This window comes from Capra hircus, chromosome 1 (assembly GCF_001704415.2).
Source record: "Capra hircus breed San Clemente chromosome 1, ASM170441v1, whole genome shotgun sequence".
NCBI lineage: Eukaryota > Metazoa > Chordata > Mammalia > Artiodactyla > Bovidae > Capra > Capra hircus.
In genome coordinates, this window is record NC_030808.1 from 139,091,855 (window position 1) to 139,117,791 (window position 25,937).

The window sequence follows — 25,937 nt, forward strand, 5'->3', positions numbered from 1 at the left end:
GAGAGCTGGATTATAAAGAAAGCTGAGTGCCGAAGAATTGATGATTTTGAACTGTGGTGTTGGATAAGACTCTTGAGAGTCCCTTGGACTGCAAGGAGATCCAACCAGTCCATTCTAAAGGAAATCAGTCCTGACTATTCATTGGAAGGATTGATGTTGAAGCTAAAACTCCAATCCATTGGACACCTGATGCAAAGAACTGACTCATTGGAAAAGACCCTGATGCTGGGAAAGATTGAGGGCAGAAGAAGAAGGAGATAACAGAGAATGAGATGGTTGGATGGCATCACTGACTCAATGGACATGAGTTTGAGTAAACTCCAGGAGTTGGTGATGGACAGGGAGGCCGGCATGCTGCAGTTCACGGGGTCACAAAGAGTCGGACACAATTGAGCGACTGAATTGAACTGAACTGATACATGAGTAAAGGTAAGTTAATTAACATTGGGAGTACAGTCTCCTCTGTACAGTCCTAATATAAAATATTCTAAGTATAATGAATATATTCATTAGGACTGAGCAGCTAACCCAGTGGACACTAATTATAACAATATACTGTTTTAGACAAGATTGATAGAAAAAGGGTTACGTTACAGGTATTCAACACATATAAATAAAAAATATGGGGGTACTTGAGGAAAGTGTTAACAACCAGGGCAGGATATTGGATACCCAGTTTACCTGAATAAGAGATGCTCAAAAATAATTTTCATAAAACCAAGCTTGGTAATCAATATGCTTTTTTTAAAAAAAGAAAAGAGAGACTTCTTATATTCTCTTTCAGAGCTGCTTCCATGTTTTTAAGTTACAGTGTAGTCTGATTCCTGATAAGGTTCTGACAGGTATGAGAAGTGTATGTTTTGGGTTGACTAACTTAGACTTATTAGCTATGGAGCCCCATGGAATATTGAAATAATATAATGAATTAGTCTTCCAAAAGATAGTGGATATGTTTCAGTTGTAGGAAAAAAAGATGTAATTTTGTATATGAAATGTTGTCATTGGCTAATATACAATGGACTTTTAAAATTAGATTAGAAATAAAACAAAACCTTAATTTTAAAAAATCAGTTTAAGTATTGAAAACACACATTAAAGTTACAAGACTAAAGGCCCATAAAGCCAGAGTGGGTTAGGATACTGATTATATTTAAATAATTATCTTTGTCTTTCCTTCTGTGGGTGAAGATGACTTAATAGAATTTACTACAGTTACTCCAGAATCTCCAAAAGCATTGCTGGTGGATGCCTGGCTAGGGGGTAGATGATGTATCTTTGTACTCTGCAAAGTCTCCTCAGGCTCTTTCATAACAGTAGTACTTGTTTGGTTGTTTTTTAAGACAGAGCCTGATCCAAAGAGTTCCTCCACTAGATTGCTTTTCTTCTCCCTGAAAGTTGTGTCTTTTGCCTTTGTTCTGGAAGATTTAGCAAAGGAGGGTTCGTGGGCGATGGCAGGATGCTCCAGCTTCATTTCTTCCGAGTGACTGTGGTGCTTGCCTGTGCTATGAGTGTACCTCGTGCTGCCTGCACTGACCAGCCCACCTGAGGCGGGAAGCCCGTGATGCAGGTTTTCGATTGCTTCTGTGAATGAATAATGCTTTCTTTGTCTGAAGGGTATTTTGAAATTTGGAGCAGCATTTTTATCTGGCATATCACCCATGTCACTGATTTCTGGACTTCTTTTAAACTTGTCTTTTTCTGTTTCGTCTTCCTGACCACCTTCCTCTTCGGGATGGATTACTTCAATTCTTTTTGGTGGTAGTTCCTGTTCTTCTTTCACCAAAGTGGTCTTCTTTTCTTGATTTTCTGTTCTGTCTCTCTGTTGTCCAGTATTCTTCAGAGATGGTTGTGCTTCCAAATATTGTTCTTCCTTGGATAAATCTGTAGTAGAAAAATAGTCAATTTATTGATCTTTAAAATTAATAGATTTCTGTTTCAAGATGGCATGTTGAGCACACTTATACCTCCTGACAAGCACATTAAAATGACAAAAAGGAAATAAAAGTAATGCGTACAATCCTAGAATACAGGGAAAGGTGCTATTAGCAAGTCTGATATGTTATACTTTTGAAGAACATACCAGATAAGTGAAAATTATGAAGCCAAAAGAAAATGATGTTCATAAACTTTGCCAATACATTATTAACAGATGTTCAACATCACCAGCTAGGTTGTGCCAATTAAAAAACAATGAGAGTATTTTTCACTCATCCAATTGGCAAGTAATTTTCAGAACTGGTGAGAATATGGGGAAATGGAAACTTTTGTTCCCCATTGGTGGGTGAGTAAGATGGTAGGTAGTCTGGATGGTGATTTGGAAGTATCTATCAAAATTTTAGGTGAGCATGCCCTTAGACCCAACAACTTCCCTTTTAGAACCAAACTCTGCCAAAATATACAAAAGTGTGTCTAAGGATGTTCACTGTAGCCTGATTTAGTGAGAGTGAAACATCCTGAATATCCCTGGAAGGAGTCCTGGTTGAATCAGTTAGAGCAAGTGCATGCATGCTAAGTCTCTTCAGTCGTGTCTAACTCTTTAGGACCCAAGAACTGTAGACCCCAGGCTCCTCCATCCATGGGATTTTCCAGGCAAGAATGCTGAAGTGGGTTGCCATTTCCTACTCCAGGGGATGTTCCCGACCCAGAGACCGAACCCAGTCTCTTATGTTTCCTGCGTAGACATTGGCAGACAGGTTCTTTACCATTAGTGTCACCTGGGAAGCCCCCAGGAACGCTTGGGGCTGTGCAATCTGGGCAGTAATTATAGAGAATGAGAAGGTAGCCTGTGCTGACAGAAGACACAATCGCAGAACACCGTCAGGTGCAGAGATGCTCTTTCCTCTGCTGCTTCTTCCCCGGGCACCCAGGAAACCCTGTGTGCAGCCCTCTGCTCGTCCCAGGACCAGACCTGCGTGGGTTCTGAGGAAACAGCATCACTCTCTGCCAGCCACTCAGCGAGGCCATCGTTTGTGAGGGAGAATGGGGACACAGTTGGGTATGCAGAGAGTTGAAACGTTTTCTCATGTGAATAAACTCTTGAATAAAATAATTTACCTACACTCTAGGAAAATGAAAAAAAAAATACTAGGAGGAGAAAGTAGTATGTTTCAAGAATTAACGGTGAGCCTAGAAGCTAGTCAAACATACTAAATAACTGTTAATATTATGCCTTATAACACCTGATGAGAATGTTAACATTTGAGACCATGGGGGGAATGTGCTTGTTTTCCCCTGCCTCCCCTGTCCCCGCCTGGCCTCCCTGGCCCCAGAAGTGGGTCTGCTCCCTCCTCTGCTCCAGGTGGTTCCAGCTCCTGGGGATCTTCCTGGAGGCCACAGCCCTTGTACGACTCCTCCTCTGGCCCTGGCATCCCTAGGACATTCTGTACCAGGAGTAGGTCATGTCCTTACTGGTCTCTCCTGAGCTGTCTGGACTCAACCTTGTCTTTCCCTCCACCCCTCCTCCCCACCCCCTCCTTAGTCTGGACCCTCTTTTTCATACTCATTGCCCTCCATCACTGCTGATCTCCCCAAGAGCACAGGATCCTGAGAGCACGGCATTTTCCCCCAGTATTTGGAGCAGTCCCAGACACAAAGTATATGCTCAGAAAATATTTGTCAAGCAAGTGAAGAAACTTTCTAGGACAATATGTGTGAGTGTTAGTTGTTCAGTGGTGTCTGACTCTTTGTAACCCCATGGACTGTAGCCCACCAGGTTCCTCTGTCCATGGGATTCTCCAGGCAAGAATACTGGAGTGGGTTACCATTTCCATCTACAGGGGATCTTCCCAACCCAGAGACTGAACTCAGGTCTCCTGCATTACAGGCGGATACTTTATCTTCTGAGCCATTACCAAAATGGACTAAAAAACAGGTGGAAAAAGTAAACAGAACCAGTATTTACTGCACTGGAGCAGTGGTTTTCCAGGTGGTGCAACCCGACCTGGGGTTTGTTTAAACTTCATTCTAAGGCCATTTGGGGACTTCCCTGGTGGTCCAGTGGCTAAAACTTTGCACTCCCAATGCAGGGGGCCTGGGTTTGATTCCTGGTCAGGAAACTAGATCCTACATGTCACAACTAAGACCTGGCCCAGCCAAATAAATAAACATTACAAAAAGAAAATAAAGCTTTCCTGGTGTCTCAGAATATGCTTGCAAAGCAGGAAACTGAGGTTCGATCCTTGGGTCAGAAAGATCCCCTTGAGAAGGAAATGGCAACCCACTGCAGTATTCTTGCCTGGAGAATCAGGCAAGAATCAGGAAAGTATCCTGGGCTACAGTCCATTGGGGTCGCAAAGAGCTGGATATACTACAACTAAGACCTGGCATGGCCAACTAAATAAACATTACAAAAAGAAAATAAAGCCACTTGGGCCCCACAGCTAAGATGTGGCCTCTCCAGGCCCACGCTCTGAGGGCCCCCTGGGAGGCCTTTCCCGTGGCTGCTATTTCTAGGGGGTTGTGCTTGCCCAGCTGGGTGGAGGGTCACCCAGATACCCCTATATCAATAATTTAACATGGAAACAATGGGGGAGTGTCTTCAACATTCTGAGGGAAAATGATCTTTGTACTAGAATTTTCTTTCTAGTCCATTACTAACCAAGTCTAGGGTAGAACCATGACATCCCCAGGGAAAGGTACACAGAGTTGCCTAATGTGCACCTGTTTCTCAAGAAGCCAGTAGAGGTTTTGCTCCTTGTCCAGGATGGCATTCATTACAGGAGGATACAGGAAGAATGGGGGCAAGAATCAGCAGGAAGGGTGATGGGAGCCCCTGGACCACAGAGGCAAAGGGCACCAGGCCTGAGGCCAAGGGCTTAAACCTTAAGGGCTGGCATCACCAAGACTCTGCTAGCTAACCCCCCAGCCTCTAGCATCCTTGGTCCATCCTGACCGGCCCGTAGCCTGGTGGAGGCATCCCTCCCACTGTGGTGTCTGCAGCCTGGGTGGGCTGAGAATGCTCCAGAGCCCAGTGCACGGGGCCTCTCCCTGCACCAGCAGAGCAACCCTGCCAGGTGTCTGGCTCTTATGGGTCCCCATCCCCCAGGACTGTGAGTGACCTTGACCCTGGCCAGGCCCTGTGCCCTCAGGGAAGCTGCAGCCAGTTTGTATCCAGCCTGCCTGCTCTGCAATCTTCTTCAGGGGCGGTGCTTCCCTTAATTCAGCTGGGTTTGGGTTTGAGACTCAGTTTTTCAAAAGTGAATATGTTGTTTAGGATACACACAGGTTTGGGAGCTGTGGCAGAAAATGGAATGTAGAGGTTGCTTTTGGTGGTGGTGATGGGGCGGGGCAAGAGCTTTATGGTTATGAAGAGCCCACAGGGTGTCCCAGGGGATGCTCATGTTCTGTTTCTTAAACAAGGTAGTGGCTACGCAGGTGTTTATTTTATAACAGTTCTCTCAACTGAACACATCTGTTTTATGTATACTTTTAAACACACATATAGTGAGTAATTCACAACTTAAAAAAACAGCAGGTGTTTATTTTATAACAGTTCTCTCAACTGAACACATCTGTTTTATGTATATTTTTAAACACACACATAGTGAGTAATTCACAACTTAAAAAAACAAAGTGTAAAGGAGACTTTTACTAGTTGTTAAAATTACCTTCATATTTTCTCTTGGAATCCTCTTGGTTTGGTAGTTTGCTGATACAGGGAGGAATTGCATGGATTATTTCAATAGATTTCTCTTTATGACCATTGTTTCCTGTTGTCTTTTTGCTCTATAATTTAGAAAAGTGGCAAAAAATATTTTTTGGTGGTAGAGATAATTTTAAATTGTGCTTTATTTAATGACTACAACAACTTTTTGTATAGAACAAGTGTGTAAAGCCTATGTTTGCAAAAGTATGTTTAATTAGACACTTCAAGAATTCAAATTTGCTGTACCTTAGTTGTCCAAGGTGGAACATCTTCCGATTTTTGGGTTTCCTGGTGTCGCATACTCGTAAATGGAAAACTTTTCTTGTCTGCTTGTACTGACTTTGTTGAAGAAACTACAGAACAGTTACATTCAATACATGTGAGAAGCATAACTTACATTTGGAAGCAATGTTGATTTTAAACAGAAAATAACAACTGAAGTTGGTAACGTAATAATGAAACAAAGTATACTAGACATTTTCTAAAGATGTTCAGTAAATATGAAACATTTGCCAGTTTCACTTTCTCCTCTGCCACGTTAGCACTTTTGTCCTGTTTTGGGCCGCAGAGGTTATGGGTATCACAGTGGTGCCCATACAAGAGGCATGAGGATGGGTGGGCATTGCTCTGGGAGGACACAGCGGCCCCTGCTGGCAGGAGGGGTTCAGAAGCATAGTTCTGCAGTTGCGATAGGGGCGCCACCATGTCTCCTGCGTCAGAGCTCTTGGTTATCAATGGTTAGATCGCCCATGCTAAAGTTTACGACTTCTAAATCTGGTAGCCACTTTCTTCGGAGGTTTTATCCTATTTAAATAACCCCATGTTTGATTTTATCATCTCTGCTGGCTGTTATTCTGGATTATAAACCAAAAGCAAAGAGATTGTTGCCTTGAAAAGTAAACACATAGTTACTTCTTCTAGCAAGAAGAGGTGTTTCTGTTGTTCCTCTTCTTAGCAGAATCTTGCTGGAAGGTCTTGTCTGTCGGGGATGGGGTGGGGAGTGAGTAAGTACATCCTGTCTTGAAGGAAAAGGTACTACTGATCCCCTGGAGAAAGGAATGGCAACCCACTGCAGTATTCTTGCCTGGGAAATCTCATGGACAGAGAAGCCTGGTGGGCTACATACAGTCCATGGGGTCACAAAGGGTCGGACACGACTGAACGACAAACACAAACACAACACAGCAATAAGAAGGTACAAACTAATGATAATAGCACAGCATAGATGAGTCTCAAACACACTATGCTGAACAAGAGAAGACAGATACAAAAGAGGACCTGCTGTATAATCCCACTTGTGAATCTGTAGAACAGGCAAACTGAGCAACTGCGACTGAAGGGAGGTCAGAGGCGGCTTTGGGCTGGGGCTGGGGGATCCCTGACCTGACTGCTAGGGACAAGGGCACCTCCTGAGGAGACGGCCATATTCTACATCTAGACTGAGGTAATGGTTACATAGGTATAAGCACATGTCAAAACCCACTGGACTGCACTCTTAAAATGGGGGCACTGCACTGAGGTTTATGCATACTCAGTTGTGTCTGACTCTTAGCGACCCCATGGACTGTAGCTTGCCAGGCTCCTCTGTCCATGGGATTTCCCAGGCAAGAATACTGCAGTGGGTTTGCCATTTCCTCCTCCAGGGGATCTTCCTGACCCAGGGATCAAACCTGCCTCTCCTTTGTCTCCTGCATTGGCAGGTGGATTTACCACTGACCAACCCAGGAAACCCACTGTATTGAGGTGAGAGTGTTAGTTGCTCAGTCGTGTCCGACTCTTTGCATCCCAAGGGCTATACCTGCCAGGCTCCTCTGTCCATGAAATTCTCCAGGCAAGAATACTGGAGTGGGTTGCCATTCCCAACCCAGGGACTGAATTCTGGTCTCCTGCATTGCAAGCAGATTCTTTACCATCTGAGCCAAAGGTACCTAAATAAAGGTAACCTTAAAAATCTACACAGGGTCCTCCCTGGTGGCCCAGTGAGTGGTTAGGACTTGGTGCTTCTACTGCAGGGGGTGTGAGTTCCATTCCTAGTTCTGGGAACTAGGATCTCACATGCTATGAGGCTCCGCAAAAAAAAAAAAAACCCAAACAAACAAAAACAACCCAAACAGAAAACAAAACAAAAAATCCACACACTGGATGACAGATCTACCTAGAAAGTTCAGTATTTGGCAGACATGTTGCATCAAACTGAAAGTTATCCCCTCATTCATGCGAGTGAGGACATAAAGGACCGAGCCGACGATGGGGAGGAGGACTGCGTCTCTGTTTCCTTCTAGCTGTTTCAACCATGGGGTGGTTTCATTATTCTATTATGTTACAGTGCCTAACAAAATGATTTTTTAAAAAATAGACTTTTGGACTCTGTGGAAGAAGGCGAGGGTGGGATGATTTATAGATGGCCAGTCCAGGTTCGATGCATGAGACAGGGTGCTCAGGGCTGGTGCACTGCCTGAGGGATGGGATGGGGGGGAGGTGGGAGAGGGGTTCAGGATAGGGGACACATGTACACCCATGGCTGAGTCATGTGAATGTATGGCAAAAACCAGTACAATAAGGTAATTAGCCTCCAATTAAAATAAATAAATTAATTTGAAAAAATGTCCATTATCTTGATGATATTAGTTAGGAAAATTTAACTACATACTTTAAAACAGATTTCAAGCAAAAATAATTGAAACATGCTTTACCTTTTGGATAATCTTCTTTGTCATGTAAATTTCTGAGTATCCGGTTAGTATAGATGTTTCTAATTTCGAGCTCTCGATCCTTCTCCTATAAAGAACCACAATACCAATATTTCTATAAGTGTTTACTTTTATCAACCTTCATTTTCTGTAAAAAACTATTTAATGTGAGGAGCTTGGTAAGCTCTAGCAGAAATTGGCCATATCATGGTATATCATTCCCAACATAAAAAAATTAGTTCTTTTTTAAAAAATATGTATTTATTTGGGCCATGGTGGGTCTTAGTTCTGGCATGTGGGATCTTGTTCCCTGACTGGGGACTGAACCTGGGTCCCTTGCTTTGGGGAGTCTTAGCTGCTGGACCACCAGGGAAGTCCCAAAAAAGCACTAGCTTTTAAACAGAGTGATAAACCATTGTGACTCAGACAATATTTTGAAGAGTTTGCAAGCCAAATTCTTTCACAGTTTTTTTTTTCTGTTCCCTGGGTCTGCACCAAGAAGTTTACTGTTCCTTGTGGTGCAATTCAGTGGCCACTAATCATGTTGTTCCTTGGATTAAGTAGAACTAAAAATATTTAGTTCTGAGTCACATGACCCGTATTGTGGATGCGCAGTCCTGTATGTGAGTGGTGACCACAGGGTTGGACAGTGAGAGAGAACACTGTCCTCATCACAGAAACTTTTGTCTGTACAGCCAGTGCAGGGTGGGTGGGACCTGGAACAAAAATACTGCTCTTTAGCTTGAGATTTCAGTGCTGACTTTTTAAGTCTTGGCAAAACAAAAGGTTTGACACCCTGGTTTTCTGAGAAAAATTGAAGTATGGTTGATGTATAGTATTATATAAGTTACAGGTGTGGTCTAGTGATCACAAGTTTTAAAGGTTATACTCCTTATTGTAAAATATTGGCTATATTCCCTGTATTGTACTGTTTCCCTGTAGCTTAGTTTATACCTAATAGTTTGAACGTTTTCCTTTCCTACCCCTATAGTACCCTTCCACCTCTCCCTCCCCATTGTTAACCACAAGTTTGTTCTGTATACTCATGTGTCTGCTTCTTTTTTGTTATATTCACTAGGTTGTTGTATTTTTTAGATTCCACATTTAAGTGATATCATACAGTATTTGTCTTTCTCTGTTTAACATATTTCACTTGACACTATTTTGAACTGTGGTCTTGGAGAAGATTCTTGAGGAGTCTGCAAGGAGATCCAACTAGTTCATTCTAAAGGAAATCAGTCCTGGGTGTTTTTTGGAAGGACTGATGCTAAAGCTGAAACTCCAGTACTTTGGCCACCTCATGCGAAGAGTTGACTCATTGGAAAAGACCCTGATGCTGGGAGGGATTAGGGGCAGGAGGAGAAGGGGACGACCGAGGATGAGATGGCTGGATGGCATCACCAACTCGATAGACCTGAGTTTGAGTGAACTCCGGGAGTTGGTGATGGACAGGGAGGCCTGGCATGCTGCAGTCCACGGGGTCACAGAATCAGAGATAACTGAGCGACTGAACTGAACTGAACTGTCTGTATAGTCAAAGCTATGGTTTTTCTGGTAGTCATGTACAGATGTGAGAGTTGTATCATAAAGAAGCCTGAGCACAAAAGAAATGATGCTTTCAAATTATTGTGTTGGAGAAAACTCTGGAGAATCCCTTGGAGTGCAAGGAGATCAAAGCAGTCAATATTAAAGGAAATCAGTCCTGAATATTCATTGAAAACACTGATGCTGAAGCTGAAACTCCAATACTTTGGCCACCTGATAGGAAGAGCCGCCTCATTGGAAAAGACCCTGATGCTGGAAAGGATGAGGGCAAGAAGAAAATGGGGCAATAAAGGATGAGATTGTGGGTTGGCATCATCGAACCAATGGACATGAGTTTGAGCAAGCTCTGGGAGATAGTGAAGGACAAGGAAGCCTGGTGTGCTGCAGTTCATGGGGTCACAAAGAGTTGGACATGACTGAACAACAACAGCTCTGATATTTTTGGAAGCTGAATTTCACAAGTTTTGGTACATTTTGCTTTAAAAAAAAAGTACCTTAAGTTTTTGTTGAAGGTGTTTTATTTCCATCTGCAGAGTCTTTGTGGCAGCCTGAGCTGCTAAGGTCTTCCGGTTCTCAAAGGTCAGCTGCCGAGTAAAGGCTTTATTGTTCAGCCTCAATTGTTTCTCCAAGCCCTGAAAACAGTACATATTTCAGCTCTTTGTGACCAGTGTAGTATTATACAAAACGTCAACTGTAATGAAACTAATTACACTTATGAAAAGTTCAAGATTTTAATATAATTTTAGTGGGGAGAACACATATTAGAACTAAAAATTATCATACACGCACAGAGAGGCACAAAGCCCAAAAATCTCAGATCCCAATGCTAGAGAATATATATCATGTTTACAGTCTGATGTTTTTTACACTCTGGAAGTTGATAAAAAAGAAATTTTGGGGGGGGAACAGAGCCTGAAAATCAATAAGCATAATCAGTGTTACACTTTCGGAGAAGGCAATGGCAACCCACTCCAGTGTTCTTGCCTGGAGAATCCCAGGGACGGGGGAGCCTGGTGGGCTGCCGTCTCTGGGGTCGCACAGAGTCGGACACGACTGAAGCGACTTAGCAGCAGCAGCAGCAGCAGTGTTACACTTTCAAACTAAACCTAAGCAATTGTATTGAAATGAAGTATTATGCTAACTTGGCATAGTGCACTCTTTCAAGCATCTCTTGCTGAAAGCTTTACCAGCATCAGTACAGATCATGATTCTGTGGGACTGTGATTCTCAGATAACCGAGACTGGAAATTATGCTGGGGCCTCACAGAGCCACACCTGTGTGAATGGGTTATATGTGAGACAGTGACATGACTGACTTATTAGCACAATGGAGTGGAGTGGAGTGGAGTTGCTCAGTCGTGTCCGACTCTTTGCGACCCCATGGACTGTAGCTTACCACGCTCCTCTGTCCATGGGATTTTCCAGGCAATAGCACTGGAGTGCGTTGCCATTTCCTTCTCCAATAACCTTCTATAAAAATGCAGGATTTACTATTGCCCATTCACCTTTCTGGAATGAGACGTGTTTTACTGGAGAACTGTTTGAGCAGGGCTTTAACAGGAGGTTGGCCTAAAGACCTTTTCTTTGCTTTTTTTACCATAAAGTTTCCCTTTATGGATTCCCTCATTATAACATTAACACTTTCTCATTAAAGTGTAAAATATGATAAATTAATGGGATTGAAATGAAATAATCTTTAAAATCACACTTTCTAAAATATTAACATTAAAAAAATACCTACATGTTTTGTCCCACAAATGTTTTCCCCCCACCAAATGCCCTAAAATCAAATGAAATCTCCTATATGGCCAAGTGCTCCTGATAAGAAAATAGCTAAGTAGTTCTTGAATTCTTTTTGGTTTTGGTTGTAGTATAGAGACATGAACTACTTAAACATATCTGTAAAAATATGTAGATGAGATACAAATACATGTACTTTCACATGACAGACAGATGCTAAGATCAGTGCTACCTGAAAAGCCAAACATTAGAAACTTGGTACACTATTTACATCAGTAAAAAAGGACGTTCCTCATTATGTCCTGTAGCTCACATATCCATTTTATGTGAGAAAATTCTCTTTGAAAATAGAGGAGGATTTTTACCAAAAAAGAAAGAAATAACTGAGAAATGGCTGAAATGAACTTAATGTCTTATTATTTCAAGTAAATACTTGTCTACTTGATGAATGATTTCTATTTCATAGAAAATACTTGTCTCTCACCATTAAGGAATGAAAGAATAAGTTAATTCCATTTGTGTCCATTCCATTTTGTGTTCATAGAGACCAAAACCACCTAATGTAGAATAGGCAGAATTCTCAGTGTAATCAGTGTTCTCCCAAACCACTCCTTGTAAACCCAAGCTTTTAACCACCATGCACCCTTGAGGAATACCAACCTATCCATTCCTTCAGTGATTTACATTCCTTTCCCCTATCTGTCTCCAGGAATATTACTAGAAAACTTGTCTGTTTCCAGGACATGGGTCTTTGTGGTCAGACTGGACAGATGGATGAGGGAGAGAAGAAGGAAGGGTATGAGGAGATGCACTTACAGTTTAGAGAAATGATCTTTTCAGAAGCAGTTTGGAGCAGAGGCTCACTTTCTAAGACAGGTTTCCCACAACATAGCACAGCACGACATAGCACGACACACTGCCCTCCAGCATGTGAACAGATTCCCCTAACCCTGGCAGCCAGACCATCTCAGAGAATGGTCATTTCCAGATAAATGAGCCCCACTGTAACCGAGTAGGACACTATGGGGCTTTTTCTGGAACAGGGACCCCCTCCCCACCACATGTCCTCCGTCTGCCTCCTGTCTTTAGAAAACCTTTAGCCTCCTATAACTTGCCTGAGTTCCAAAGAGTAATTTTAATCAGAGAAGTGAGAAGATGCAGAAAGAAATGAAAATAGTAAAGTAAGACAATTTGTTTCCCTGGTGGCTCAGATGGTAAAGAAGCTGCCTGAAATGCAGGAGACCCAGGTTTGATCCCTAGGTCAGGAAGATACCTTGGAGAAAGGAATGGCTACCCACTCCAGTATTCTTGCCTGGAAAATCCCATAGACAGAGGAGCCTGGTGGGCTATAGTCCATGGGGTAGCAAAGAGTTAGACATGACTGAGCGACTAAACACAGCACAAGAGAAAATAATAATAGTTTAGCTATTAAAGTTAAGAACTTCTAGTTCCTCCTCAAGGGCTATAGGTAATATTCTGAGCCATTTTCTGTGAGTTGTTTTGCAGATACTGAACCCCCACCAGGTAGAAGAAGTTTAACTGCATGCTGCCCACAAGCACACAGACCCCAGACTGGCTGGAACCAGAAGGTTGATGATGCCGACTCCTGAATACCTCACCACCAACCAGTCAGAGGAATGTCCATGAACTGATCACATAACACACTACCCCAACCTTGTCTTTAAAAATTTTTCCCTGAAAGCCACTGGGGGATTTCAGGCGTTTTGATCACTAACTACCTGGACTCCTTGCTTGGCATTTGCAATAAATGCTGCGCTTTCCTTTAGCACTTCAGCGCAGGGTCAGTAGACTGGCTTTGCTGCCCATGGATGAGTGGACCTGAGTTAGGTTGTGTGACACAAACACAGAAGGAGCCCTGGCTCAGTCCACAACAAGAGGGGCTGTTTCTGTTTCTCCTGCACACCTCCCCTTCCTGCCCCCACCCCATCCCACCATCCGTGTGCTCAGCCCAGTAGTGCTTCATTCCTCAGGCAAGTATGGTGAATGCACACCCTCTCCAGATTGCTTTTGGAACCTTAATGTTTCTAGGCCTCTGAAGTACAGACCTGTATCTTTTTGTCGTTTGCCTCCATCTTTGCTGTAAGAATGGACAACCTCTGAGTGAGCTCTTCTCTCTCTGAAAGACTCTTGTCTTCAGAAATCCTCTGCAGTACCTGCAAGGCATCTTTTGTCCTCAGCAGCTCACTGTCTGTCTCTCTCAGCTTCCTCGACACGGCTCTTTCTTTTCCCTGGGATTTCCTGAGGAGCTGCCTTAAATTTTTCACTTCGTTCTGATGTTTAGCCATAATTTGAGGTAGATTATTTTGTGAATTCTCATATTTTCCTATAGCTTTCAAGTGCTTAAGCTGGAGTTGTTTCAGAAATTGGTTTTCTATGACTGTGGCCTCCGCTTTGTGGTGCAGATCAGCTAACTCATTCTTGAGTTCTTTGATCTTATGAAGCCTCGCTGACAGGATGCGGTGGGCCATGGCATCGCGTCGCTGGGCAGCCACACTGATCTGGGAGTTGAGAAATGGTACATTCCAGCTGTGCTTTTTTCTAACCGAGATTTCCTTCTGGCCTGTGTAAGAAGATAATCCAGTCTGTTACTATAGTCATATGTATGTGCTTAGTTGCTCAGTCATGTGTGACTCTTTGTGATCCTATGGACTGTAGCCCGCCAGGCTCCTCTATCCATGGGGATTCTCCAGGCAAGAATATTGGAGTGGGTGGCCTATCCCTTCTCCAGAGGCTCTTCCTGACCCAGGAATCAAACCAGGGTCTCCTGCATTGCAGATGGAGTCTTTACAAGCTGAGTTACCAGGGAAGTCCAATCATATGCATATAGATATGTAAGTATGCAGGTATCTGTAATACCCATGCCCCCCTTCTGGCCTACTCCCACACACATATACACATACACACGCAAGGTAGAAGGGGAAGGAACTAACACTGAATGAATACTCATGCTTTATGCTAGGTACTTTAAGTCCAGCGATCTCATTTAATGCAATCCTTTTAAGGTCAGTAGTAGTCCATTTTATAGCTAGAGATTATAAGTCATTTGTCCATGGTTCAGTTCAGTTCAGTTCAGTCGCTTAGTTGTGTCCGACTCTTTGCGACCCCATGAATTGCAGCATGCCAGGCCTCCCTGTCTATCACCAACTCCCGGAGTTCACTCAAACTCATGTCCATTGAGTCAGTGATGCCATTCAGCCATCTCATTTCCGTTGTCCCCTTCTTCTCCTGCCCCCAATCCCTCCCAGCATCAAAGTCTTTTCCAATGAGTCAACTCTCCTCATGAGGTTACATAACCACAAAGTGACATAAAAGGAATTGAAATCAGGTCTTCTCTGACTCTAAAACCCACACTTACTTCTATTATAAAAGGTAAACTAAAAACCATAAGAATAAGTAATATTTACCAAGCATTTCCCATATGTGAAGCATTGAATTAAATGCTTTATGTAATAGATTATCTGATGTAATTCTGCCAACAAAATGTTATGAGGCAATTAGAGGGTAACATTAGAGCCAAGAGTTATATATGAAGGTCTCATAGATTTAAAAAGATGTTTAAAAGAGCCATTAAATTGCTTAGAGAATTCATATAAGTATTCTATCTCTCAATATATCTAACATAGGCAGTTTTTCCTTTGTTGCTTTTGGCTGGGCACTCAATTAACCAGTTAGATAGTTTGTGCTCAGGAAACTATTTTGATCAAAAAGCATCTAAATGATATTACACCAAGCTCATATAACTGAATTTGCATATGTCAACTGTATGTGTAACATCACTGTATTATTATCCCATTTTATTTTTTAAATTAATTTTCATTGGAGTATAGTTGTTTAACACTGTTGTGTTAGTTTCTGCTGTACAGCAAAGTGAATCAGCTATATGTGTACATATATCCCTTCTTCCTTGGATTTCCTTATTTAGGTCACCACAGAGCACTGAGCAGAATTCCCTATATATTATGTTCTCATTAGTTATCTATTTTATATATGATATCAGTAGTGTCTATTATTGCATTTTAATGATGATGCTTATCAACAGGCACACAGCTAGTAAGTGGTGAAACAGACTCAGGTCTGTGTACCTTTGCCACTTCCCCACAGGTATGTGCGTTTATATGATATTCATATGTGCATCTGTGTATGTACACATGTGTGTGCCTGTATCTATATCAGTATACCTGTATTCTGAGAAAGAGTGGTTGGAACTGGATTCTAGAATTTAAAAATGTATGATCCTCATCCTGCAGAGAAAGCCTCTTAGTGGCCAGTGTCACTGGGGTCTTAGCCCTGAGCTATTGGCCCAAGTGAGGACACATTGTTTGAGACACGGCTCAGTGTGTTTGGTCTAGTGGTGGGAAAGGCAATTCTGCCTGTGATGGAAACAATGAGCCAGCAGAGATAGAGGACACTTTCTGGGGATAAAGCATCTGCATCTTGGGGGTGACAGACCACACAGATCTCAGTGACCACACTATCTGTTTCCCAGGTGGTTCAGTGGTAAAGAATCTGCCTGCCAATGCAGGAGATGCAAGAGACATGGGTTTGATCACAAGTTTGGGAAGATCCCCTGGAGAAGGAAATGGCAACTCTCTCCAGTATTCTTGTCTGGAGAATCCTCATGGACAGAGGAGCTTGGCGGGCTATAGTTCATGGAGCCACAAAGAATCAAACACGACTGAGCGATTAGCACTTTCCTTTTTTTTTTTTTTAAAGCTGAATGGTTAAACTACTCTTAAGATACCTAGTTGTTAAACCACTAAGCTAAAACACTTAAATTAATTCACCAAAAACATGTACATCTAGGTCCATAGTCAAAAAGGGACTCTTGTTACTCAAGACCAGTCATGCCTTCCCAGTACAGACAGTGAAATAAGCTCTTTGGACAGACCTAAGCCCAAGCCCTGCTTCACTGGCTCCAACTTTCCTCAGCCATTTCCCCAGGTGCACCCTCACTCCCATCCTCCTTTTCAAAGCACCTCTGTCCTCCTGTCACACTGCTGTGCCCATCCTCCCAGCCCCGTCGTGGTCCTGTCTCGATGTCATCTTCCTCTTTGTGTCACAGTCCCATTCTGTTCCTGCCGTCTGCGCCCTCAGTCTGGTTCAGGTCCTCATCCTGAGCCAGGTCCCTGCTGGTGCTGGCGCTACCCTCTGCTGGGTCCTCTCTCTCTTCCAGGTCACCTTAAAGGAGGTGGCCCCTTCTTCCAAAGACCAGGGTAGGAAGAGGTTCAAAGGCAGGCCTTTCCCCTTCCTGTTCTCCACAGCTCCAGCATCAGTTGCAAAGCATACCTGCTCAACCCCACCTTAGGGCTTCCACCCACCTCTGCCCAAAGACAATAGGGCAAAAGGTGTCCCAAGCAAATGAATGTAGTAAAATAACTTTTGTTTTTTGGTATACCATTTTTTTCCCCTTATTTAAAATTCTGAGCTCAGAGCAAGTGTAGAAACCTTCATAGTTATACAGGTCCACAGTAAAACCTTTTCGTCATTGCTCAGAAATGATCAGTCTTTCATACACATACATCCACAGCCAGCTCTCACTCACCCACCAATAAGTCCTCAGTTATCCACTGTCACCTTTACAAAAACACACACACACCTTATTTTAAATTATTCTCTTGGTTCTCAGAACTACAGAGATCATGCATCAGGTAGACTGGGAGCTCTTCTGAGGCTCAGATTTGGCTATTTTCATCATTGATCCACTTCAGTGAGAGCGGATCTCAGAGAAGGTATACCAGTTTTTTGAATGACTATCACAAAACATCTTGGTGGGCTTCCCAGGTGGTACTAGTGGTAAAGAACCTATCTGCCAGTGCAGGAGACATAAGGAATCACAGGTTTGATCCCTGGGTCAGGAAGATCCCCTGGAGTAGAGCATGACAACCCCATCCAGTATTCCACTAATGAACCTTGCCTGGAGAATCCCATGGACAGAGCAGCCTGGCAGGCTACAGTCCATGGGGGTCACAAAGAGTCAGACATGACTGAGCGACTTAGCATGCACCCACGTGCACACATGTTTTGGCATTGTATTGACAAATCACAGTAAAGAAGGGTATAATTGAAGGAATTCTGAAAGTAAATTTTTCTATAAAAGAAAGAACCACATTTGGAAAATCAAATTATAGAAATATATTGCTTCCTATTTACAGTAATCTAAAGAAAGGCAATGGCAAAGAATGCTCAAACTACCACACAATTGCACTCATCTCAGATGCTAATAAAGTGATGCTTAAAATTCTCAAAGCCAGGCTTCAGCAATACGTGAACTGTAAACTTCCAGATGTTCAAGCTGGTTTTAGAAGAGGCAGAGGAACCAGAGATCAAATTGCCAACATTCCCTGGATCATCGAAAAAGCCAGAGAGTTCCAGAAAAACATATATTTCTGCTTTATTGACTATGCCAAAGCCTTTGACTGTGTGGATCACAATAAATTGAGGAAGATTCTGCAAGAGTTTGGAATACCAGACCACCTGACCTGCCTCTTGAGAAACCTATATGCAGGTCAAGAAACAACAGTTCGAACTGGACATGGAACAACAGACTAGTTCCAAATAGGAAAAGGGGTACGTCAAGGCTGTATACTGTCACCCTGCTTATTAACTTATACGCAGAGTATATCATGAGAAACGTTGGGCTGGAAGAAGCACAGGCTAGAATCAAGATTGCCTGGAGAAATATCAATAACCTCAGATATGCAGATGACACCACCCTTATGGCAGAAAGTGAAGAAGAACTAAAGAGCTTCTTGATGAAAGTGAAAGAGGAGAGTGAAAAAGTTGGCTTAAAACTCAACATTCAGAAAATGAAGATCATGGCATCTGGTCCCATCACTTCATGGGAAATAGATGGGGAAACAGTGTCAGACTTTATTTTTCTGGGCTCCAAAATCACTGCAGATGGTGATTGCAGCCATGAAATTAAAAGACGTTTACTCCTTGGAAGAAAAGTTATGACCAACCTAGACAGCATATTCAAAAGCAGAGACATTACTTTGCCAACAAAGGTCCATCTAGTCAAGGCTATGGCTTTTCCAGTAGTCATGTATGGATGTGAGAGCTGGACTATAAAGAAAGCTGAGCACCAAAAAATTGATGCTTTTGAACTGTGGTGTTGGAGAAGACTCTTGAGAGTCCCTTGGACTGCAAGGAGATCCAACCAGTCCATCCTAAAGGAGATCAGTCCTGGGTGTTCATTGGAAGGACTGATGTTGAAGCTGAAACTCCAATACTTTGGCCACCTGATGTGAAGAGTTGACTCAACTGAAAAGACCTTGATGCTGGGAAAGATTGAGGGCAGGAGGAGAAGGGGACGACAGAGGATGAGATGGTTGGATGGCATCACCGACTCAATGGACATGGGTTTGGGTGGACTCCGGGAGTCAGTGATGGACAGGGAGGCCTGGCATGCTGGGATTCATGTGGTTGCAAAGAGTCGGACATGACTAAGCGACTCAACTGAACTGAACTGAAGTATATAAATCTCTAGTATCTAACCAGAGCAAAAATCCTATCAAATTGAAGTTCTCATTTTATCCTTATAATTTTTCTCTATGAGATGTTCTTCTGCTATAAAATGTGCTTTTCTAAGATGAGAATTGAAAATAATCTCTGATGCTATTATCTTTGAGTGAATTCTGGGTCTCTATTGGTGGTTCCTGATTCAATGTTACCAGCCCCTGAGGGTCAGAGGTCTCCTTTTATATATCAGACAGCTGAACAGAAATTGAACCTTCACTCAAAAAGGGACTGCATTGGCTAGACATTATGCCTTATTGGTTGAGATTAGTTACATTTTTGTGTGCCTACTTAGTTGCTAAGTTTTGTCCCACTCTTTGTGACCCTATGGACTGCACCTGCCAGGCTCCTCTGTCCATGGAATTCTGCAGGCAAGAATCCTGGAGTGGGTTGCTATTTCCTTCTCCAGGGGACCTTCCTGATCCAGGGTTGAACCTGCATCTCCTGCACTGGCAGGCGGATTCTTTACCGCAAAGCCACCAGGGAAGCCCAAGAATTACCTTACCCAAGCATTGATTCTTTAGTTACTTGCTGATTGAATTTTTTTGGCAAACACTTACACGACATGGGCTGTGAAGGAAGAAAAGAATAAAAGGATACACCAAGAATATTTTTTATCATTCTGTGACAAAGCTTGATGTTACAAGTGTTTGAAGGTCATTACACATTGGGGTACAGGGATCTTCAGGGGCATAAAATTTGGGTTAAAGAAGCAGCCAAGATTTACTTAAAATAATTTGAGAGTATCCACACACAAAAGAGTACCCAAGGGAGAACAAGTCTTCACTAGTGGATTCACTAGTCCTCACTAGGATCATGGAATTTAGGTTCTGCGTGCTCAGTCACTTCAGCAGTGTCCAACTCTTTGTGACCCCATGAACTGTAGCCCTCGAGGCTCCTCTGTGCATGGGATTCTCCAGGCAAGAATACTGGAGTGGGGTGCCATGCCCTCCTCCCGGGGATCTTCCATACCCAAGGATCGAAGTCTTCTGCATTGGCAGCAGATTCTTTACCACTGTGTCACCTGGGAAACCCTCACTTGGATCATGGAATTTAGGTTCTAGTCCACTGTGAAGTGATAGTTCATTTGGGATGCTGCCAATTTATGAATAAGTACCTTGCATAAAGGATACAATAAACATTTGTGGAATAAATAAATGAGGAATCAGTTTTTAAAATTTGTATTGTAAGGCTCTTAGAACTCAACATGCAATTTGTTTCTTGTAGAAATAATTTTATAAACACTAACTGCCTTCTTACACAGTTCTGTGAAATTCTAGACTCAGTGTAAGATGTGGTTTATTGTTTGATGATTTCTTGTCATAAACCCACGGGGACCAGACTACTTCTGAATTTTGGGGGGTTTATTCTTTGGGATGGGCTTTCCTGGTGGCTCAGGCTTTTCCTGGCAGGCTCTTCTGCCCTGGCCTGGCCAGTGGGTACAGGACTCCCACCTCTCCAGAGAAAGGGCTGTGAAACCTTTCTAGAACCTGGAGGAAAACTATGGGTCCTTCTCCCTAGAAAGTTCACAAACACAAATAGACTCACATAGATACAGACACTCACACAAAATGCAAAGGATTCCCTAAGGCTCCCAGAGTCAGGTCTTAGATGAAGACTCCCTGCTCTGAGGCTGGGAAGAAGGGCAACTGAAGACTCCAGCTCTTCACAGGGTCCCAGGTGGGCTGGCTGTGGGAGGCAGGCGCTGGGTGAATGTGGCACTGGACGTGCTCCACGTTCAACAGGCCCTTAATTGTTTTTCGGCCACTTACTGACACCAGTTCTGATGGTCCCAGCCGGAAAAGAGTGGCAGCGGTTTCTACACAGGGAATATTTATAAGCCCGGCATTCCTGCCTAGGGGGCAGGAAGTGAGGAGGTCGAGAATGGTGCAGAGCTACTCTCAGTTTGGACAGTTAGAAGCTGATGCTGTTGCTACTCTTAAAATCCACAAGGAAATGACATTAACAGCCTTTTGACCAGCCCTGTATCCTAAAAAGCATCTTTGCCAATATGCCTCACCAGACTCGAAGACCATCTTCCTGGGGTGCTGAGACAGATAGTTACATTTCACTGGAGATTGAAACCTTGCCTCTTCAGCTGAGATGAAAGGCAAGAAGCCCATGAAATCCAAGTACTGTGGTGCGCTGTAACAGGGCCACCTGTTAACTAAAAACGGAACTAACCTCACTTATGGGTTCCAGGAGGGTAAGCTGGGCAAGAGGGCTTTCTGTCATTTTGTGATTATTCTTAATTTCTCTATTTCCTACTCCTTCTATGAAAAATTCACTTGTAATACTTATAATTTTATAAGTACTGGTACAATCTGGAAAAACAATAAAACTGAATATGGGCCACTCCAGGTTACCAGTGCATTAAATAATAATGTTATTATAACCCAAAATTTGGTCTTGGTTGGGAGATTTTGCTTCTTACCTTTAGGTTGGGAGATTTTAGAAACATTATACTTCATCTTCTCCTTTTTTTCTTTTACTGTAGGCTTCTCTAAGTAGTTGTTTCTAGCTGTGGTTTCTGAGCACACAGACAGAAAGTCTTCTGAATAATCGCAGTGGGAGCTTGGGCTTCGGCAGGAACACTGAGATCTGCTGTAATCAACACTCTTGGCAGAGGCCTCGCTGTTCCTGGGAAAACCTGGGCTGTTGCTCTCCCTTTTTGAGGAACTCCCGCCATTTTCGAAGGCTGTGCTGGGGAAATGTCCACCCAGATTTGTTTCTGTTGGACCAGCCAATGACATAATAAACAACCTAATAGAAGAAAAGTATTTTTAGATTTAGAGCTACAGCCCTTAAAACGAACCTATGCTTTATTATGTGTACGTGTTCAGTTGTGTCTGACTCTTTGTACCATGGACTGTATCCTGCCAGGCTCCTCTGTCCATGGGATTCTCCAGGCAAGAGTACTGGAGTGGGTTGCCATTTCCTCCTCCAGGGGATCTTCCTGATCCAGGGACTGGACCAGTGTCTCTTACGTCTCCTGCATTGGCAGGTGGGTTATTTACCACTTGATCCACCTGGGAAGCCCATGCTTTATTATAGTTAACTAACTATAAATGCACAATTAGGGATGCAAAACAACACATTATTTTTGAGTAGGTTCCAGAAAAAAAATTTCAATTTGGTTTTTATATTTTTTTCTCCCTAAAATATAAGACTCCTGAGACTGGACTTTGGGGAGACTATATTGACAGGAATTATAAAGTTCACATCAGATAACAACAACAGGGACAATTTATAAGTTAGTGAATTACATTCTTATTCTCTAAGGCTGGCTGTTCGTTGGGATTTTAAAAAATTGGAATATAGTTGATTTATAATCTTGTGTTAATTTCAGGTGTATAGCAAAGTGATTGAGTTATACATATATACATATATATATATGTATACACACTAGAACACAGAATGCTTTAAATTCCCAAACCAGTTCTATTTCTAAATCTTTCTCTAAGAACTACTTTGAGCTTCCTTAGACTCAGTCTGAACTGTGTTTTGTTTTGGGAAATGGTGATCAGGCACTGTCTGGAAGATTACAAGGCCTTCCTGCTGATGATCAAGAGGGATAAATGGCACCTCACTGTTGTTTACTGAATGGTGAGGATCACCTAGCTACATTCATTCATTCACCTGGGAAAACAACCAGGTGATTCCTCCATGTGTAGTCACTGTTCTTCCCCAGAGAGTGATCAAGAGGAGAACCACATTTACCCTTCAGATGTTGACTTTGGAATGCACACAGGTGGTGGGCAGCATCTAAGATGGCCTGCACCGATTCCCACTTTCTGGTGTAATCCCCTTAACTCCGGTGTGACTCAGAGGTGGCTTCTAAGGTGAGGTAACTAAAGGACTCTGACTTCCCTCTTTTTTTAAAAAAATTATTTATCTATTTATTTTTAAATACATTTATTATTTGTAATAAATAAATATTATTTGTTTATAAATGCTCTTCCCTGGTGGCTCAGACGGTAAAGAATTTGCTTGCAATGTGGGAGACCTGGGTTCAATCTCTGGGTCAGGAAGATCCCCTGGAGGAGGGAATGACAACCCACTCCAGTATTCTTGCCTGGAGAATCCCATGGACAGAGGAGCCTGGCGAGCTACAGTCCGTGGGGTTGCAAAGAGTTAGACATGACTGAGTGACTAACACTTTCACTTGGACTTATAATAAATGTATTATATTTACATTATTTATATAATATTTATATATAATAAATAACTAATATTATCTATAATAATATGTTAATATTATTAATATAATTTATATTAATGTACATAATATTATATATACACACACACAGGTCTCCATTACTGCCTGTGGGCTTTCTCTGGTTGCAGCCAGCAGGGTCTACTCTCTAGTTCTGGAGTGCAGGCTTCTCATCATAGTAACTTCTGTTGTGGCAGACCATGGGCTCCAGGGGGCAAGGGTTCAGTGGTTGTGACACATGGTCCCATGGAAAGTGTGATCTTCTTGGACCAGCAGTTGAACCCATGTTCCCTGCATTGGAACATGGATTCTTAACCTCTGGACCATGGGGAACATACAGCATGCTAAGTCTTGGTATATCCAATTTATGATAGTGTACAGTTCAGATTTTCAGTAGCATTTTTAATTGAACAATCAGTGTTTAGAGTATAACGATGCCCGTATTATTGCACCTGAAGCATGATTTTACTATGTTTCTATCATTATAGAGTTTTTAGTATTAGTAGTCTCTTTGCTGTTACGTATGACTCAGGAATTGCAGGTCAAGAAGAAACAGAACCTGATGTGAAACAGCTGACCAGTTCAGATTTGGAAAAGGAGAGTGACAAGGCTGTATGTTGTCACCCTGCTTATTTAACTCATATGCAGAGTACATCATGTGAAATGCCAGGCTGGATGAAGCACAAGCTGGAATCAAGATTGCTGGGAGAAATATTGATAACCTCAGATATGCAGATGACACCACCCTTATGGCAGAAAATGAAGAGGAACTAAAGAGCCTCTTGATGTAAGTGAAATAGGAGAGTGAAAAAGTTGGCTTAAAACTCAACATTATAAAAACAAAAATCATGGCGTCTGGTCCCATCACTTCATGGCAAATAGAAGGGGAAAAAGTGGAAGCAGTGACAGATTTTCTCTTATTGGTCTCCAAAATCACTACAAATGGTGACTGTAGTTATGAAATTAGAAGACACTTACTTCTTAGAAGAAAGGCTATGACATATGGCAATCTGAGCATTTTAAAAAGCAAAGACATCAGTTTACTGAACAAGGTCCGTATAGTCAAAGCTATGGTCTTTCCAGTAGTCATGTACGGGTGTGAGAGTTGGACCATAAAGAAGGCTGAACACCAAAGAATTGATGCTTTCAAATTGTGGTGCTGGAGAAGACTCTTGAGAGTCCCTTGGAATGCAAGATCAAACCAGCTAATCCTAAGGGAATCAACTCTGAGTACTTATTGGAAATCAACCCTGAATCCTCATTGGAAGGACTGATGCTGAAACTGAAGTTCCAGTACTTTGGCCACCTGATGTGAAGAGCTGACTCATTGGAAAAGACCCCGATGCTGGGAAAGACTGACAACAAAAGGAGAAGAGAGTGCAGAGAATGAGTTGGTTGGATGGCATCATCAATTCAATGGACATGAACTTGGACAAACTCTGGGAGATGGGGAAGGACAGGGAGGCCTCACATGCTGCAGTCCATGGGGTCCCAAAGAGTTGGACACAACTTAGCAAGTGAACAAAAACGACTCAGGAATATAACCCACAATTAAAAAGACTAATGGAAAATTGTGAACCTTCTGATGATATGATTTTTCTGGAATGCACTGTGGTGAAAAGGGGTATCTGCTTATATATACAATAAATTTGTAAATCACATTCATTTAATTATAGAATGAGAAATAAGATTGCTGAAGAGCAAGATTCATATCTGAATAATTCTGAATACTACAGTGTTGTATATTTGCTCAGTTCTGCTTTTACAACAAGGCCAACCAAAAAATAAACACAAGCAAAAATGTTTTAAAATGAATAAATGTGGACTTCCTTGTGGTGTAGTGGATAAGAATCCGTCTGCCAGTGCAGGAGACATGGGTTCAGTCTTTGGTCTGGGAAGATTGCACATGCTGAAGGGCAACTAAGCCCCTGAGTCACAACTACTGAGCCCATGTGTTGCAACTACTGAAGCCCATGCGCCTAGAGCCTCTGCTCCTCAAGAGAAGCCACTCCAGTGAGAAGTCTGTGCAGTGCAACAAATAGCCCCAACTCGCAGCAACTAGAGAAAGCCTGCACACAGCAATGTAGACCCAGTGCAGCCAAAAAATAAAAATAAATAAAATGTAAAATAAAGATAAAATGAATTAATGCGTACCTGGTGTTCTTTACCAGATGTTCCTAAGATGTATGAAAAATCAACTTTATGTCCTGAGCAGAGGGGTCTTCACACTGTAGTATTTATGAAGTTTTCAGGATAGTGTTTTTTTGACATGTTTTGATTTCTTTTTAAGAAAATAATGTATTTCAAAAAACCTAGAATGATATTACAGAAGGAAAATGTTAAGAGCCCATAAACAAACATTTATAAAAGAAGTTAACCTAGATGTCCATCAGCAGATGGATGGATAAGAAAGCTGTGATACATATACACAATGGAATATTACTCAGCCATTAAAAAGAATACATTTGAATCGGTTCTAATGAGGTAGATGAAACTGGAGCCTATTATATAGAGTGAAGTAAGCCAGAAAGAAAAACACCAATACAGTATACTAACGCATATA

The 25,937-nt window shown here is 42.3% G+C and overlaps 1 protein-coding gene across 1 annotated transcript in view; it reads right to left on the bottom strand.

Annotated features, from left to right (window-relative positions):
- Positions 1,151-25,937, bottom strand: part of LCA5L (LCA5L, lebercilin like) — a 38,176-nt gene continuing 13,389 nt past the window's right edge. Inside the window, exons 2-9 of the mRNA XM_005675621.2 lie at positions 25,529-25,686; positions 21,593-21,921; positions 13,686-14,200; positions 10,374-10,511; positions 8,338-8,422; positions 5,891-5,997; positions 5,607-5,724; positions 1,151-1,881 (exon numbers count right to left, since the gene is read on the bottom strand). Coding sequence (XP_005675678.2) covers positions 1,151-1,881; positions 5,607-5,724; positions 5,891-5,997; positions 8,338-8,422; positions 10,374-10,511; positions 13,686-14,200; positions 21,593-21,911 — 2,013 coding nt within the window. The 5' untranslated portion in view covers positions 21,912-21,921; positions 25,529-25,686. The remainder of the gene's footprint in view (positions 1,882-5,606; positions 5,725-5,890; positions 5,998-8,337; positions 8,423-10,373; positions 10,512-13,685; positions 14,201-21,592; positions 21,922-25,528; positions 25,687-25,937) is intronic.